Source organism: Dicentrarchus labrax, unplaced genomic scaffold, assembly GCF_905237075.1.
Source record: "Dicentrarchus labrax unplaced genomic scaffold, dlabrax2021, whole genome shotgun sequence".
In the NCBI taxonomy this organism is placed as follows: Eukaryota; Metazoa; Chordata; class Actinopteri; family Moronidae; genus Dicentrarchus; species Dicentrarchus labrax.
Window position 1 is genome coordinate 16,290,281 of NW_026136709.1, and position 19,400 is coordinate 16,309,680.

Consider the following 19,400-nt stretch of genomic DNA (forward strand, 5'->3'; position numbering starts at 1 on the left):
GGGGGCCACAAGTGATCAACTTCTAGGCTAAAAACTAGGCCACATTTGGCCTTTGTTGTGGCTCAAATAGAGAAAAAGAAATGTTTGGTCTCATCTTGATTTGGTGCATCTGCAGGTTAATTGGGTACCAGATATGTTATGATCCACTAAAGTTAGACATGATACGAGATGAATAAATCCCCATCTTTTGTCCTTCACCGCCATCTTGACAGCAAAAGATACTTCATTGGCCATATTGGAGAGGTCAAGATCTGCTAGTACACAAATACAATGTGTATTGAGAGATGCAGAGTTCACTATATATTGACTGTAGCTCACTTAATTTTGAATGGATGTCCATGAAATTTGGTTTGTCACAAACGTGAGAAATTGAACAATACCGGTTACTTGTTGGAATTAAATTCAGCCTGGTTGCTTGTAAAGGTTTAAAGAAATAACTATGTTTAAATTGAGAAGTTTGGACTTAACTTTATTCATTTAAGTAAACCAAGGACACTTGGTCAAAATACCATTACACTATTCTATGCATCTTAAAGAAAACTGAGACTATACTACACAAAAATACTTAGCATAAATCTATATAAGAAAACTTTAGCTATACTATCAAACTTTATTGAAGTTTGTAAATCTCCACTGGTTCTGTCTGGCACTTGTGGGGGTATTGCATTAGGTGCTTCACCATCTGTTGCCCAGCCCGAGATCTGCTCTCTTCTAGCTTTAAGACCTTTTTCTGCAGAACATAAAAAAATCTGGGTTATATGTTTACATCTGCTCACTGGGAAACGATCCAGATCTGGGAGAAAAACACGTGTAATGCGTGTTTTTATTTGAGGGGTTCTGTCTCACTCACATGTTTAAAATTTGAGGAAAATTACTTGATTATAAGGAATTTCATAAGTGGATATGAGGGCTGCCTTCAGTGCCGGAAAATGAACCGACTGTGGAGTCTGACAACCACAGTACGTGTTGTTAGTCGATTTTGTCCTGATGGAGTAGAAACTGTACTGAGAAAGGAGGATGCAGCGATGACTAAACATTAAAAAATTCATATTATTATGAGAAAAGGATCTGTTAACAGTATATTAGCTGATATTTCTTCGTTGTTTAGGATGTCCTAAAATAGTTCTAACCAAGGTAGGAACATTTAATAGTTTAAATAAACCAATAACAGTACATTTACTGTGTGTGCAATCCATATGATTGTCCTCCTCAGACAGCTGGACTCTCTTTTTTAACTGTGGGAAATGGCAGGTCCAAGAGTTCGACCTGTCGGTGTGTGTTTACACAGAGCTCAACTTAGAGAACATTGGAGTGTGGAGAGGTTTGACAGGGCGGAGGGGCTAGAAGCTCGGTGATGCTGATGGATTAGCAGGAAGGACGAGGACAGGCCCAAGGGCCCCGTATGGCCTCGCCTGGAGCCCTCGGCCAGAAAGAAAGTGGAAAAAAACACAGTTAATACACTCACATTCACACTCAGTCAATCAATCTCCACCTGCGGGACAAGTCGCACACATACACATAAACAATGAACACTCTGCAGACACATACATCTACACACACACACATGCACTCAGAGCAAGCCTGTCGATGCTACAGGGAATCAATCTTCAGTTAGAGTGGCGCTGCCTGGCTCAGCCATGCTATTTCTTACACATGCACACTGTTTGTAACCTCTCAGATCGATTGCTTTCAGAGTAACAGAAATGTAGAACCGGTCAATTTGCCTGAAGGACCCTCGTGGATCAATATGTGCAAAGTGGCCGTAATTTATCCACGGAAGTTCTGTTCTGATAATAGTGTCTGGATTTCTTTTGCTTTCTCTTTGTTTGTGACACAGTGATTACTACATTTGAGCCAAAGGATTTGGTTTGAATGAAAGTACGTGATGTGATCAAAACACGGCAACTGAGTCCAAAAATGCATCTGTGCTTTGTGAGATTGATCTACAAATATTATTCATAACAGGTGTGGTAGCAATTGGACGCACGTTTGATTCTAAAGTAGTTTTCACAGAAATATTACACTGGAAAAACACTTTAGGGCTACAATTGATTACTATTTTCAAATAAAGCAATACGTCATTTGAACAATTACACCTCCTTGGACCATCGATTTGGCATCATTTGTTTTTTAATCAGTTATATAGAATTCCAGTGATTGTCCGCACAGTCCTGTATCGAGGGCTAGGGCTGTATGTGAGTGAAAAACATATTTTTCTATCATTTAAAATGCAATAATGTATACATAACTGTCAAATATATGATGTAAATTACATGTCACTGGTGTTACCGTGTAACAAGAGTCTCTTAATTGAAGAAAGGTCCATGGGAAGTCCATTGTCTCTTCTCAGTTCTCATTTTATCATTTCATTAATTTCATATGATTTAGTTTCAAACACTGCTGTGACCTTGTTTTTTGTCAGAGATTAATAAAAAAATTTAATATAAATGGATTCAATTACATAATTTACTGAGTATACCATGATGTATGTACACGACACAAGTGGGTCAGTGAGTTGGTAAACTCAAATGATGGAGAGATCAACTCTTGGAGGGGCACGCTGACAAAAAGAGCGATTAGTGTGTTAAGTACGTCTCAGATGTTGGGTGTGTAGGTGTGTTTCTATCCACAGAAACTCTCCTAAAGAGTGTGTGAGCCCGGAGGATAAAAGCGGGACCATTGTTTGTGATGTAGCGTATCAGACTAAAAGTGCACGCTTTTGTCCGACCTATCCCTCTCTATTCACCGGTACAGATGTGACCATTTCCAATTTTAAGGTCTGTTAAGCAAGCACTAAGAGGTCTGTGGGAACAGTGAAAGGACAGATTTTGTGTTTTCATGGAGAGATTTAGGCAGAGCTTTATTCTGCGCAGACAACCTTTTTTTTGCCGCGGTTAGTCAGTGACCTGCACGAATACTGGAATATTACCACAGGTAATGGTCTGCACTGGAGGGAGGAGAAATAATCTGTTACAGGGGGTCCAGTGTCCAGTGATACATTGCCTGCCAGGCCCGAGCTCTCTCATGGTAGAGCAATTCAAGGCCTCGAGGGCTCCTGGGCTGTGCTGCTCAATCGCAAAGTGAAAAGTGGAATGAGAGCAAACTATCTAAAACTAGCAAAATATATCACTCAATCTCCTGAAATATGAGACAGACTCTGTGCCTGACTGGAATCCTGAATTCCTAAATGCCTGTGTCACTCAGGAAGCGCACTTCTCTTTGTAATCCTTCTGTCCGCCTGCAGCCCTCCGTGCCTGTCTGTTTGTCTCTTTGCCAAAGTATTTTTGTATACACTTCCTGGGCTGACCAACACCGGAGCCAAGACAACCACCAATTACATAAAGAAAGCCGCGGCGGTGACAGCAGACCCCATGATGGTTTACTCCAGCACTTTAAACCCTGTGTTTTGGGGTTTGATACTGTGTGCTCGGGTATGTTACTGGGTGCTTTGTGGCTTAGCCTGGTTGGATTTTGTGTCCAGTGTGTTTAGTTGTTTTTAGCAGACGCTTGGAAGGGAAATTAGCAATTTTCTGCTTAAAGAACAGTTATGTTCTTCAAGGTTAAAGCCTTGATTAAAAATCACTGGACCTGGAGCTGGACACTCTCTACCTCCTAATTCCCCCTCAGTCTCTTTCCCTCCGGCCTCCTTCCTTCCTCTAACATGCAGTTCTGACACCTCCTCTTCATGGGCGCCATGTTACCCCAGGCACAGTAAACGCAACATTAGTCTTTTTCTAATGAGTTCCCTCTACCTTCCACGCTCTGCAGGTTGTAATTAACACTTTTGGGGTTCAAAAATTGGCTTTTATTTATAGCCCCCCTCCCCGTCACACCTGCCTCTCTTCTCATTTGGGTGACATACAACAACGCCTGCTCGCCACACAGTGTTATTTAGAGGTGAGAGATTATTCTGTTCCCTGTTTATTTACTGATTGTGGTGTTGCCAGGAACTTTTCTGATATAGCTAGAAGGATCAAAGTTCAGTATTAAGTCACTGGTTAACTGTCCTTTAGTATATGTGCTCAAGTTATAATGTGTCTTTGTCTAGATCGGGGTCGGCGACCTTCACTATCAAAAAACAACAAAAATAGACTGTTCATAGCTGCAAAACATATTTGAGCCTTATAATGCTAGTTTCTCAACGCAGATCAAGCATACCTCTAAGCCAGCAGCAAAGACATCTGTCCATGCATTTTTATAATTACGTGTGTGATGGCTACACATTTTTACAACTGGAGAATGTAAGAATCGTTTTAGGTCTATAGCAATGAAAATGTTAAAAAATAACTTATTTATTTCCATTTTTGTCTATCTGTAGTCTATCTGAACCTCCGGGGATGTTTGTGTTGCAGTGCTTTGACTTGGAAAGATGTGACTAATTGTTGGCAAAACCAAATCTGCTGTGTAATGGGGCGTTCATGACAGGCAGGAAGCTCACTTGATGCCTCTGTCTGGAGGGAGTCAACATACATTTTGCAGGGAAACCTGGCGTATAGTTGAATTTTCTGCAGGGAAGAATTGTGTTTTGTCCACACTCGGCAGAGAGACGTATCTCTCATTTAATCTATTTAAATGCTCTCTTTTATCACGCTGCTCATCACTTTATGAGCGCTGTTTGAAACTGGATCTCTTTTGCAGGTGCTGCCTCTCTGTCTACCTGTGTTTAACTTTCTCCTGCAGTCAGCTTTCCGACTTTATGTGTTTGCTTAATGACAGGCTGCGTTTTTCTTAAAAGAGGATGTGTAAAAAGCAAGCTATGGCAGGTTAGAAAAGCACACTTTGCTCTGCATAATAATTTTAGACAGTCGCATGTCTGGACTTTGTGTGGATTCTGCTTTATGTGGAGGCAGCAGTAATGGTTAATGTGTCTCTCAACCCCAGGCAATAGACATTAAAAGGCTCGGCACTTGTGATTACTTGGCATCACTCACGCTGTGCATTTAAATAATTCAATTACTATGAAAATGAAGCATGTAGTGTTGCAGTTAATTTGCTGTATGTAAACTATAATCTATTAGCACACAGTAGGAGATAGAGAAGCTTCTTCAAGAACTCACATCTTGTCAGTCGCAAGATCAAACCAGCAGCCGTCTCCTATTAGACCCAGCTTATTAACTTATCAGTCATATTGAATGTCTCAGCTTATCTGCCTCTGCCTCGTCATTTTAGCATCAGCCAACGCTGATAACACTCTGTTGGGATTTTTGTGTTTTGCATCTCAGTTACTGTTGCACTGCATGCCTGAATACAACTTGGTTTCTGCCCGTTTGTGGGTCAGTGTCGAACATTACGTCAGGCACCAGCCTCCTCATTTGTTAACTTTTATATCTTGTGTTGCTTAGAAATGATGTGGTGTGTGGCGTTGGCTCATGTTATATCTTTGTCCATATACAAAGAAAACACATTGAATAAAAACAATCAATTGAATCCTCAAGAATGATGATTAGCTGATTTTCTCTGTTTTATGTCATTTTGACTGTAATATGTTTGGGTTTTGGAAAGTTTGTCAGACAACCCACCAATTTGAGGTCCCTGGAAAAATGTGATGGCATTTGTTCACCATATTCTGACGTTTTGTAGACTTAACAATGATAAATGCATGAGAAATAGCCCAAATTCAGTCACTAATTTGTGTTACAAACGTCCAATCATTCTGTTGTTCTATCCTGAGTACAAAATGCTTATTCTCACTGTTTCCGTCACTCTCTGACCTCTTCAACTGACCCAGACGGCGTGCTCCTTGAGAACATTAATAATCTTTAAATAAACACTCCAATGAAAGCTCTTACGGAAATATTTGAAGTTAAGTTCAATGAACAATGTTTGTGGAAAGAATAGTTGCTTTTGTTTTAAAGTGGAGGCAGAAATCTCACAAAACCCTGACTAGATTTTGTACCATAAGGGGTAAGGGAGATGCTTTTCACATTGCTTAAGGACTTTCTGTTGTTATTCTCGAGTTTTGCTGAGAGCAACATTGTTTGCTGGCATTACCGAGTTCTTTGAAAATGTACGTGCGTGAGTGTGTGTGCGAGAATGATGGAGTGCCTCTGCTGATAAATGTTCGCTATGAATCATTGCTAATGAAGAGAACAAGACACGCTGAATGGAGAAAAAATTGCAATGTTCTCTCTCATGATCCTATTGTTAATCACATCGTCTGTTCTTTATGTAAGAATAGGTTGAGTTCTGCTTTTCATCACACATTTTTTTCTGTTATTTTGAAGCTAAAATTAGCGCAATTCCAGGAAACGATGGGCTTCTGCAGCAGTTACAGCAACTTCATCCATTCAGACCCTGTTGAGCTGATCTGCATAGAGTCAGCACTGTTAGAGAGCCAGAGAGAGAGGGTCCTCCAGAGTGCTTGGCAGGGTCTGCTGGTACACTGATAAAGCAGCTTTCAGTGGGCACTAAATTAAGCACTCTGACACCCAGAGATAGAAAGGCTAAGAAACTGTAGAGGGATGTGCCTTTTTTCGTCCTGTTTCTTCTAAAATTATGCACCATACACACACAAACACACACTAGCATGCACAAATTCATCGAAGCATCCCACTTCCTCTACTTGCCAGTCATGTGTGGCAGTCTCCTGTCAGCAACACTGAGTCAGGTGGCAACTGAGAGAAAAGAGGGGAAAACAAGCAGAAACCGAATGAAAGAAGGGGTGCAGACAGCACCTTTATTCTGCGGTTTTTACGACCTCCTAAACGTCCTTGAAAGGTTTTAGGTGGAACCAAATTACAGTCCCTCCGGTGTTTGTGAATCAGAGGTGTTGACAGGCGTGAGTCCGGCCAACAAGGCGGCTCGACAGAGTCAGGGTGAAGGTATGCGGGGGCTTTCAGACGCACTGAAAGAAAAGCAGAGTGGAAAGATTTCCTTTCACACAAAAGCCGAGGAGCAGTCTCGCCCTGAGGAGAAGCCTTGTCCTGCTGGGCGGTTATTTAAGGTGTCCCACAGGGGTCTGCCCTTCGTGCCCTCCCAAATGCTTGACAAAAGACCCTGAGTTCTCCCTGGATAATAAGAGAATCTGCAGCCGCTGAATCAGGGGTGGCGTTCACAGGAGAAATGCAGGTGAATGTGCTCCTTTGAAGGGTGACTCATCATGGCTGTTCATAGAGGGACATGCTGGGAAAAGAGAAGCCATTTATTCAAGGCCCCTATGTTGTGGTCATGGTGTATTTTAAAGCATCCGCTGTTTGCCAGCTTTCTATCGTATATATTGAGGAACTGACAAAGATCCATTAAATGGATGAAAATAAATGTTTAGGTGCCTCTTGAATTAGAGTATATAACTGCTGTTGACAGGAAGTTTGCCTGAGCTACTACTGAGCCACATGGGTGTGACTAATGACCATTAGGGATAGAGTGAGTGTCAGGAGGTATTAGTGGTATGGTGAGAATGAGACAAGCGAGCGAATAGTTGGCGAGCAGAGCTGCTGCAGACACCAAATAACAAGATGGTGCACATAGAAAGAGACGTTGATTCTGCAGAGACTGCCATATCTATGGGTTACCTAGCTACCCTCGGGAATTTTTTACCATTAGCAGTATTAAGGGTGGCATTTCCGCATGTAGGCTATAATGCGAGTAAAACACAGGTAAACAGCCCAGTGTGTAGGATTTAATAGCACCTAGCCATTGCTTCATCCTGGATATAATTTATACATTTGAGTTGTATGAAAATTCACCCTGTGTAGTTGTCATTATTAACTTTAACCAGAGCTGTCTCTGTGCTGTGATGAACTCTAAATCCTGACTGAAAATCCTCAAAATAAGCTGTTGTTATGTAGAAAGTCCCACAACTGTTTGGTGACTACTTTCTCCAGAATCTTAGAGAGGAAGGGGAGGTTAGAAATCGGTCTATAGTTGCCTAAAACCCCTGGGTCAAGGGTGGGCTTTTTAAGAAGGGGTTTAATTACAGCTACTTTAAAGGACTGTGGTACATATCCTGACAATAAAGAAAGATTGATTATATCTAGTAAAGAAGTGCCAATTAAGGGTACGACTTCTTTAAGCAGCCTAGTTGGGATCGGGTCTAGCAGACAGGTTGATGGCTTCGATGAAGAAATGATTGAAGTTAACTGATGAAGATCGATAGCAGATAAACAATCTAAATATATATCTGAGTTTACATTAGTTAAAGTTCCTGAACTTGGAGAGCCAGTGATACCTGTTGAGGGCATTTGGTGATTAATTTTGTCTCTAATAGTAATAATTTTATGATAAAAGAAGCTCATGAAGTCGTTGCTACTGAAGGTTATGAAGATATGTGGCTCAATAGAGCTGTGACTCTGACTGAAGAGGAACCTAGGGTTGTCCTTATTTTCTTCTATTAGTGCTGAATAATAGGTTCCAGACAGGTGTCTCGGGTCTGCTGTGTGGTTCATACACTTTACTGATAAACCACAGAATGGTAGAGTAACATATTCATGATCAAAGAAAGTTTTTATATTATGTCACGTACCCTTCTCTTTCACTCTTTATTTTGGCGCTAAGGACGCAGAATACAGTTTCTGTATTTTTGTTTTGCTGCAAGTTGCCAATTATGAGCTACTCTAGCTGACAACTGGTAATTGACACGGCACAAACATTGTGTACTGTGACTCAGCATCTCTTAGCAGTTAGGGCTTTCATTAATTAATTTTATTCTTTTGTGTTTGTAAACTGTGTTTCCATTGCATTTTTACTGTCTGTGAAGCTTTATGAGATACGCTTAAAAAACTCCTTAAGGTACCTATAATACCTTATTCTTAACTATTTGAAAATTTGGTTTTGAATCTGGAGGCGTTACTTTATTCAAATTTAAAGCTAGCATAAAGGCATGTGGCACCAAAGAAACAACCCTATGTCATCTAGTTGTGGCTTTTATCATTTTATTGATTCATTCTGTTATAGTTTGTTAAATTAGGATTCAAAAAAGAGCCAAAGCATTTATGCCCTTTCAAAAAGTGCCCCACCCCACCCACTGTCGCTGCACAATTAAACATAATATTGTCAGATCACAATATGGCCAAGTGCAGTTTTTAGATAAAGGCCAAATGTGAAACAAAACAGCATTATATTGAAGTACTGCAGTTCTGAAAAGGCCTACAAATCTTCCAATCATCATGATTTTAAATGTTTTTTCAGTGAAAATTTAATTTGTGATTCAAAAATTATAATTCCTACACAAATTGTGAATCATATCACAATTGCAGTATCTGTCAAAATAATCACAATATGAAGTTTTTACCATATCATGCAGCCCTACCACCCACACAGAACAGGGAACAGCATAAATACAAGCTCTTATGTAACTTTGGCAGATAATATAAAGATGTGTTCATGTAGAATCAAAGAGCCGATTGTGAGAATATCTTTTCAGGGCCTTACATCAGAGAAAGAAGGATCTAGTTGTAAGAAAAGGCGAATTATTTGTAATAGAACATGCTTTACATAACGCATAAAAAGTAATTTATAAAAGATATAAAAGAAACACAGTATAAAATAGACAAAATATGCTGAAATTGAATTAAACACATTAAACAACATTTAAACAGGAGAATAAAAACGACAGTGCAGGTACAGTGTAGTGCAAGACATGAATGAATACTCTCTAATTAAATTTTATAAAAGGCAGTGGCACACTGAAAAGCCTCTCTGTGTTTAGTTTTGACGACTTTATAGAGAGACCTGTAAAGGCTCCATCACAATAGTCGAGTCCACTAAGGATAAAAGCCACTGAGCAGGTTTTTCTAAGCACTGCTGAGAAAAAAAGCCTTTAAATTTTTGATTTAGTTTGTTGTGGCTGATTTTGTGATTTGTCTTTAAGTGGATCTCCATAATTACACTAGGGTTTCTTGCTTAGTTTGTTGTGTTTAACATCACTGATTGAAGGTGAGAGATTAACTTTTAATTGTTCTTTGGCTCCAAAAACAATTAGCTGCACTCAGCCCTCTCCCGTACTGGGTGCCTTCTGCTCAGTTTAATTCTTCCAGTGTACATCAACACCCACCTCAAAGAGCAGATTGGTCTCTTGGTCTGCTTTTTGCTTTGCTCATTATAAAGTGAATCTGTCAGCTTCCACTTTGGGTGAATTAGCATCTGAAGCGCCTTCACTTGCTTTCACCACCTCTCTTCTCCTCTCCCGAGAGCCACTGTTCGGGGCCCGGAGAGAGGAGAGAGAGGAGAGAGGAGAGAGGAGGCAACGACAAGGGGAAAGAAATGTGAGCGTGAGAGAAAAGTGGCAGAGGGGAAAGGAGAGGAAAACGCGCTTTGCTAGTTAAACCCAGTGACCTCTGTCTCATAAAAAAGAGGCAACATAGAGTAATAGTAGAGGAATCAGCAGTATTTTCTAGCCTAAAGCCAAAACTATTTGTAGCTGCAACAGCACGCAAGCACTTTGAAAACTTTGTTTGGATGAGTGCTATGAAAATACAGTTTATTACTAATTGTCTTTAACCACTTAATCCTATTAGGGTCATGGGGAGCGGGAGCTTATCCAAGCATACTGAACATTGGCCTGAAGGAAGGGAAACAAGCCTGCAGTCCATCACAGGACCAACAGATAAACAGGCCATCTCTGCTCGGCTCTCATTCATACCTACAGGCTATTTAGCGCCTCTGTTCCACGTGATCTTAAAGGGGAAAGCCTGTGTAAGCGAGCGGAGAACATGCGGTGTTTGTCAGGTTTAAAGTTTATCATATATATTTATTGCACTAGTAGGGACAGTGAGGAAATAGATAACATGATGTGATAAATCTGTTGCAGAGAGGTGGTTATAAAGAGGTTTGGTTGATTTGTTCTTTTTTTTTTTAAGTTTTAGTGTTGGTCTGTTTCAGGTCCATACTGGCTTGTTACCAACAAACCAAGAGGTGTTTGTCAGCGGGATTACAGCAAAACTACTGGCCCAATTTTTGTGACACCTTCTAGTTTGTTGAGGGGACAGTTTTCGTGAATGTCATCTGGAGAAAATCTGCATTGGTTGATGTCTGCGCTCAAGAGGCTGATAAACAGAAAATGTCCTCAGACACATCAGCAGGTAGTCCTGTCAATGTGGCTGCAGTGAAAGAAATGGAAGAAACAGGATTGGTTGCTGTGTGGTTTCTAAATTCTCACTTTTTAATGAGGATCTGCTAAAATACACAGACTAGTTATACCCACCTTTTCAGAGGGTTGTCCAGAAACAGCTTTTCAGAGGGTCTTGGTCAGGTTGTTTGATCCAGCTTTGTGTACAGCTTTTACACCAATTGAAACAACAAATATGGTTACTGTAGGTGTTAAAGCAGCTCTAGACTGAAGAAGTTGTTTAGCTTATATCGTGATTGTTGAATTGTGATTCAAAACAGCAAAGTATTTTTTTATTTCCACCTCTTGAAGATGAACATTTGATCTTCTGTTTGATGCCTTTTTCTTCGTCATTGTGACTAATTCTAAATCAGGAAACTTTTTCTTATAACGTAAGATAACGTAACAATTTCAGCAGTCTTTCCCAGGCTCGGTTAATCCGGTCATATTAACACAGTACCATTTTTCACCTGTCAGCGTCTCATTTCAGACACAGGGATAGGGGTGATTTTGTCTGACTGTGGCCCACTGGTGTGTGTGATGGCTGCTGAGTCATTCCTAATGTGCATCTGTTTCAGGCAGTGAGATTTCTCCCCAGAGCTATGAGAAAAGAAAAGAGAGTTATGAGGGAGCCGCACAAGATTAATGGCCTGAACGGTCCCCGCCTCTGTGATTTGACTATAGTGAGAGTAAAAATATCATTGTCCTATGTGATTATTTTGCTTATACGACCCGCCAATTTGCAATACGCTGCATATAAGTATATTTGTGGTGACCTAACAATATAAAATTACTGCTTTAAGGTGATTTTACACTGATTTTCTCTTTTGTTACTCACACTTTCTGTTTTCCGGTCTCCCCAGGGGTCTCTTACTCATACATGCAAGGGCAGGCGGGAGATGAGGACACAGCAGTGGACGTGAAGCTGTACAGTCACCGGTGGAGGAGATGGCTTCCCCCGAAACCTCGTAACATGGACAGTAACAGGGCCAGTCAGGAGCAGGACCAGGACCCTGCGCAGGAGGAGACTGAGGGATTCCCAGGCCTGCTGTCTGCAGAGGACACGGACAACAGCTCCCAGATAGAGGTAGGTGATGATTCACACCAAGGTCGCACAACTTCTACTCTGCTGTATGCAAATATTCAACTGGTTCTCCACTTCTCCATTTCTTCTGTGGCCCTGGGGAACATCCTAAAGTCTAGTAAAGTAACCCTGATGAGATTTGTCTTTGCTTGTGTTTGGAGGCTGAAGATTTATAGTAGAAAGCATGCGCTATAAACTGAAGATCTGGATTTAAATGGGAGACTATCCAGTTGCATAATGGGTAGTGTAGCACCCAGGGTTTTTGGAGCTCAGCCAATTCAAGTGAATTAAAGTCTGGCCTGATGCATTGATTTTCACCCTTTATTTTATTTAACCCATCTTTTGTAAGTCCTCCAAATTTATTGAGGTGCAATGCTACAGTAAACTGCTGCAGCATCACTTTAATTGTGTAATTTGGCAACGGCCATAAAAAAAGCCCTCCCACACAGGTGTTCTCATTTAATTTGCCTCGTCTGAATCTTTTATTTTATCCACATCAACTTCCAGTCTTAATGATGACTGGGAAACTCTGCTCGGATATATGCGACTTCTGAAAACGTAATGGGGATGGTTTTTTTTAGTACCTTAAGTAAACAGCGTGAGACAGGAGTTCCCTTGAAAACAGGATTTGAGAATTTATGGGTGGTCTCAAAAATATTGACAATATGCAGATTTCCAACATGCATTTCTATTCCCCTGGGTTCAAGGTCCATTTAGTAGCTGTTCAGAAGCTTTTGATGTCTGTCCAGTTGTCATGAAATTGTAGATTGTTTTCTGAGAATTTAAAGGACTCTTTGTCTATGTTGGCTTAAAATTGAGCTACAAATTAAATTCCTGGTTCTTGGCTTTGTCTTGTTCTTGACCCTGATATTCTTTAGGTTATGATGAACAAAGTCAGAATTTCTATGCACCCTGGAAAACCTGGAATACCTGAAAAGTTAAAGGATGGTTTTCCAGTCATAAAAACATCAGGAAATGTATAAAAATGAACAAATATCTTGGAAATAATCCATGTTGTCCTGGAAATTTTAATTTCATTTTAGCCCCTCACTTGCACTATGGTATTAGACGTAGAGTGTCAGTCATTGATGTTACAGTTAGAGTAAAACTATAGCAAACTTTAGTTAATTTGCCAGAGACCGTAGCGGAAAAATCTGCTGCTGTTAGAACAGCCAGGAGCGCCACAAAGCGAGTTAAACCGGATTGCCCCATAAACACTGACCACCTAATTGTAATGAACTTGAGACACTTAATCAAGGAGGAATAAAACTAGAGTTAAATGTGTCAGTACCAGGCCTTCCGGTGAATGATATGACCGTTTGTGTCCTGTATTGTCAAGAAAACTTCTTAAAAATGCCATGCAAACAACTTCTAAAAAAGTGGGGACCACAAAAGTAATCAAACATAAATTACAGTAATGGAGGAACTTAAAATTTGGAATTAATCCAAGTGAAGGGTTTTATGTTATATAATGAATTCAGCTTCATTGTGACTCAGATCAGTGCAGCTCCGGCTGAACAAAGCGGCTCACGCGGTAAACCTTCCTGTCTCATAAAAGAAGCCAACTAATTTAAAGAGAATGAATCGATAAAGTCTTCTCTTGAGCTGAACCTAAAAATACTCTTTGGTTTCTTCCCCGGAGCAATTATAAATCTCACCAGAAGAATGGATGTTTGGTAATGAAAAAGAAGACTAGGAGGGGCCTTTGAGGATTAATACTTTATATCAAATTAATCTCAGCCCTCAGGTGTTCATCTACCTTCTGCGTGGGACTGGATCCTCTAAAACTTGACCTTGGAGAGACCAGAACAGGAAATGAACCTGGCCTCCCACAGTTCCAGGTAGTTGGTGGAACTGCTACAGATTAATAGCTGGGTTCGGCCTGTGTTTGTGTCTATGTAAATGAAAGGCATGGCCCGTGTCCCCATGTTGTGGCGCCTTGGCCGGCGAACAGCATCGAGGCGTTCTGTCATAATGATGGCAGCCGCCCGGGCTTAGACAGCTCGTTAAGTTTTCCTGTGGCTTCTAATCATCTCAGGTTCACAGCCCGACGTCTCTCAGCGAGGAGGGGAGGGAGCTTTGATCATCAGCCGTAAACACTCCACGCAGCCACAATGCATAAACGTGTGCACTTCACATCCACACGCACTCGCACCATCACACAAACGCGTCCCTCCCTCGCTTGTTGTCGCTCTCTGAGGCTCATTTTGTTGTTGCCGAATGGAAAAGCAGTCCACGGCACAAACACCCTGTCATTCCCGCTGTCATTACTCAACGCACAGACACATTCCCTCACCTGCCACCGACACTTTGTTGACATGAGAAAAGCCTTCGTATTCAGAGGGCAGAAACTGTAAAGCTGAAATCTTCCACCCAGCAGTGAGCTGAATGGATTTAAAGACGCGTCTCTTCTGCTCTGAAGGAGTTTTAACTGAGGACAGACAGACAGAGGAGGGACTTGTGTGTCCACCTCAAGGAAAACCTCTTCCCTTTAGACTCACAGAAAGCCGTATATCATCCAATATCTCTGATGGTTAACACATTCCAAAAGTTATTTTGTGTCATAATTTATCTTTTTTGGCTCACCCGCCATTCATCAATGTGTTTACTCTTTTTCAGTTGGTGATTTGCAACCAAATGTCCTGTCCAGAAAAAGTTTAATCTCTTAAATGCAGCGTGTCTTTGGGCTCTGTCGTGCGATTGATTGTTTATATATGATTGATGACTTTTGCTTCAGAAGGAAGTGGTTACTCTTTTATTTTGGACAGGCTGACAACAAAAAAACAAGATAATTTGATTACAGTCAGAAATGTCTTGTTTTCAAGGAATTATTTTGCAAAAAATACACTTGATGCATCCGTTCAATATGAATCTTAGCTTAGCATCAAGACTGGAAACAGGGGAAACAACTAGCCTGGAGTCTAACCCTAAAAATAGTTTTTTGCTGGTAGTTGGATTTTGTTACCTTTCATACAAAGCTAGGCTAGCTGTTTTCCCCGTTTCCAGTCTTTATGCTAAGCTAAGCTATCTAACTGCTGGCTCCAGCGTCACATTACCTCACAGACACGATAGTGGTATCAATCTTCTTATCTAACTTTCGGGAAGACACTGAATATTTCCCGAAATGTCGAACTATTCCTTTAAATTCTGCATTGTACATTTTGCTGGTAAAGGAAAACACAAATATATACACAGAGATGCAATCCTAAGAGCATTTTTCAGCCATGCAAAGTTGTTTTAAGGTGGACTGAATGTTTCTTAGTTATAAATCAGGGTTCCTCTTTTATAGAACTGAAAACATCTTTTCTTTGCTTTGAGGTCAGCCTGTATTTAGGTGAACTGGTGCCATAACACGAGTTTCCAACAATAGATTCTCACCTCGACATACAGGTTTATAACCGGGGCCTTAACAGCAGACTGTCTGACGCCCCTGAATAACTGTGACTCACTGTACCAGCTCTCCAGATCATTAACCCAGATTAAACTAAAGGTGTCTTCAAGTCACTGTGAGGTAGAATAAGGCAACGTTGGAAGAGTTGGTGTCACTGAGTTTGAGCAAAGTCTCATCACTGAAAGCCAAATTTGTGCTAGTCCAGACATGCTGTCAGCTGTGGCTCGTGGCGGTTGCAGTTGTGTTTTTGTTGTTTATCTTGCCGGTTCAGAGCAGTTTATCAACCTCGTCTCATGGATCATGTTTTATCGGTCCCAGACATTTCATAACCCCGGCTGTTAGGTCGGCATGTACTGTAAAAAATTAATAGTATTTAATGTTTATTCTCGTGCCGTGTTTTGTTTGCATGAGCATGGAGGGATATGTTTAATTTTAGATACACACATTACTCTGTTTCAAATATAAATTGTTTGGTCATTTCCAAAATAAAGCATAAAAACTGGCATTCCTGTGTGATTCTTCACATTTAATTAAAGTAATACCCAAAGTAGGCTCGTAATAGACGCTCTACGACTTAGTTAGAAACCAAAACATTTTGGTTTAGATAGATATTGATAATGATGATTATTGGACCCAGAACACATGGCCTTAATTGGTTGGGTTGGCCTGTTCTGACTGTGTTAATGTGAGTGAATATTGAAAAATGTTTGTGTTTTCTTAATTTGACAGAAGTACCTCTTTACTGTTAGTAAATGTATGTTAATTGCTTGATCATTAAGCAGATGTAAGTGTGCAGATTTTTTGACTTTTTACTGCACATTCCTTGTATATTGAGACGTAAATGTATTAATTGGTGGATAAAATGATGGCTGCCCTGATAACTTTGCAGAGTTGTAAAACATTGTCTCATACTTACTTTAAACCAGTGCATGTTTTGGCATCTGATAACACTAAACACTAAAAACTTACTCAAACTGCCATATTTGACCTTTTCACCTGTAGTGACCCTTTCATTTTTTAGTGCTATTAGTGGTCACGAAAGCAGCTCAGTCTGAGGAATCACCTGAAAACGCTGTCTGCATAGCAAGCGAGCCCAGCACTGGGTCCTGACCTCAAGTTTGAGAAACTACCCTAGAAGGTTGCTTACAGCTGTTAGATGGCACCATTTAAAGCCCCGTCTTTACGAGGAGCGCAAACAAACCGCACAAAAACACACACATGGCAACCACTCGGATGATTAATTGTGCAGACTTTTACGAATCCCGTATCATATTGCAACCCCAGTCAACACCACAAGCGAAGCCAAGAGGGACACATAACTCCTCGTGTTCCCTCTGATATGATGTGTACATTTGATGGTCTCATTTTCACGCCTGGCTGTTCACATCGACAGTAAAGGAGAGTCTGTCCTGATAATTTAACCACTGTCAGACATGCCAATATCAGTGTGCAGTGTATTGGTGTTTTTTTTTAGGGGGGGTGGTGTTTGCTTGCTTTGATGTGTAGCAATAAGGGTGTGGTTTATGGTGAATACTTGTTATTGGATGTCTGGTACTTCACAGCTCAGGAGGCCCCTGTTGGGGTTACATGCTCCACTACATTTACTGTTTATTTGTGTATTTCTTAAGGGAGAGAATTCACACAGCGAGGCAGCAAGCTGCTCGGCTTGCTAATTTTCTTTCCTTCACTTGATTCCCCAGCGCTGCTTTTGCCCTCACCACGCTCCATATTCAAAACCTGCAGTGAATGCAAATTAGGTTTTTTTCCCCCCCTTTTGTTTGTTTTGTGTCTCAGTTTGTCAAATTTGTTAAAAGATTCCCAGAGGAAAATGTGTTTGGAAAGAGATGTTTACTGTCTTTATGTTGTTCACTGTTTAAACTCTATCTATCTGAGGCAGCTGCTCTACAGATGAACCATGAAGTGGTTTATATTTTCAGCATGTGTCCAGTCCACTTCAGTCTTCAACTGTGCATCATCGTCCTGTGTTAGAGTCATAGCCTTTTCTCAGTGGCTCAGCCAACATGTTGGTTTTGCAGTCATTTCTACAGATGAGCAAAGACAGCAAAGGCAGCGAGTTTGTGAATTCACTGAGTAGTGAACTCTGTACCTCACCGTCCCCCGAACATCGCTTTAAAATGCAACCACATTCTGTCTGAACTCTGCGGACAGCTTGCAAATCCAGTTCATGAGATCTAAAACCAGAGACCAGAAGCACATTTTAATTATATATCAGGTGCCTGGATTCACCTCTGACTTCTTATTTACTTTTATCTCTCCGTATTTTCATTGTTCACAACACCACACTGACACATGACTATTTGATGACTAGTGGCGAATACTGAATTAAACCGAGACAATAGAACAAACATTTCAAGTCCGGACTCTTAAGTCCAAGACTACAGCACTGCTTTTTAGCATCACGTCCTGCCAACACCAAGACCGATACATGACAGTAACATGAAAAAAACAATGTAACAAGACAAGACAAACAATAAAAGGACACTCACCCCCTATGTCCTTCAGAGAAACCCAAATTTTTACTTGAGTAAAGAAGCTGAATCACTGCTTCAACTTTTACTCAAATCTTTTTAGTATCTGTACTTCTATTTGAGTAAAGAATGTGTGTACATTTACCATCTCAGAGTCAGACTGGATCCAAATTATACTCAGGTCAGGTTGGGCTCACTTCATTTCTGTGGTCTGTGTCAATACGTCAAATACACAAGTAAGAATTAATTAATGCACGTCAGGTCGTGTATGTTTTCCACAGGTCTGTTTCGGATTGAGTCCAGTATTTTGGCTCATACTAGAGTATCCATACAACTATTAAAAGGAATCAGATATTGGCTCGTGCAGCACAGACCAGTGGGTATTCTCACATTGTTGAGTCTCACCACACACACCACCAGCACCATCCAGCTGCTACAACAAGCAGGAGATGGAGCGGAGCGGTGAATAATGGATCACAGGCATTATCAGCTGATGAAGAGCTGCACACATGAGTGATGGCGTCTTTTTAGTGCTTTTTCAAAACAGGCCGCAGTCGGATTTAAATGTGTACTTCTTTAGAAAAAATAAGTATGGGGACAGCTGACTTGCAGCTTAATCCCAACATATTGGAACATTTATTCAAAGCAATGACACATGACATTTTATTTTCTCAGGAGCAGGGACATGCAGTTGAGGGGATTATGGTTTTCCTTTATTTTTCTGACAAACATTAGTGAATCACAGCCACGACTCCGTCTTCAACAGCAGCTTTAAGAAACATTTAAAAACATCTTATTTTCTTTAAGTAAAACACCAAGGATAATCTCATAAAGGCGAAGCAATACATTCTTGTATTCAGGGACTCTCCTGTGTTAAGGAGCCATTCAGAAGTGAAAACATGTTGGCACAAGATATTCAGGTCTCAGTTTAATGCAATATTGATGTGGTGGGCAGCTCGAGTAAATGCCTCAGACAGAGATGGGAGTGAATTTGGAATGGGTTTCGCACACAGAATGAATCTTTTCTACGGTTTGTTTTTGCGCTCCAGAGCCCAGAACGTTATTTGCTGCAATTTTGGTTTCCTCCGCCTTTATCTAGTTGCACTATTTCAGTTTATGACGGACAGATGAAAACGGGGGCAGGAGACCACCTACTGAAGCGGAGTGGCAGGGTCATATTCCTCCTCTCCTCTCACTCGCTGATCCTGTGACCTTCTATCGTCCGTTAGCCTCCAGCTCAGGCATCCAGAGCGTCTCTGAGGGTCAACTGGAGCTTATCCCACTGAAGCTGTGAACGTGTTTAGCCCATAGGGTATGAAAATATATCTGACATACCTTTACAATACAGTTTATATCCAAAATGCATATACATGCATAAGAATTTGTTCATGT

At 40.8% G+C, this 19,400-nt stretch overlaps 1 protein-coding gene across 1 annotated transcript in view; it reads left to right on the forward strand.

Annotated features, from left to right (window-relative positions):
- Positions 1–19,400, forward strand: part of plxdc2b (plexin domain containing 2b) — a 94,949-nt gene that overhangs the window by 25,471 nt on the left and 50,078 nt on the right. The window contains exon 2 of the mRNA XM_051411343.1: positions 11,908–12,131. Coding sequence (XP_051267303.1) covers positions 11,908–12,131 — 224 coding nt within the window. The remainder of the gene's footprint in view (positions 1–11,907; positions 12,132–19,400) is intronic.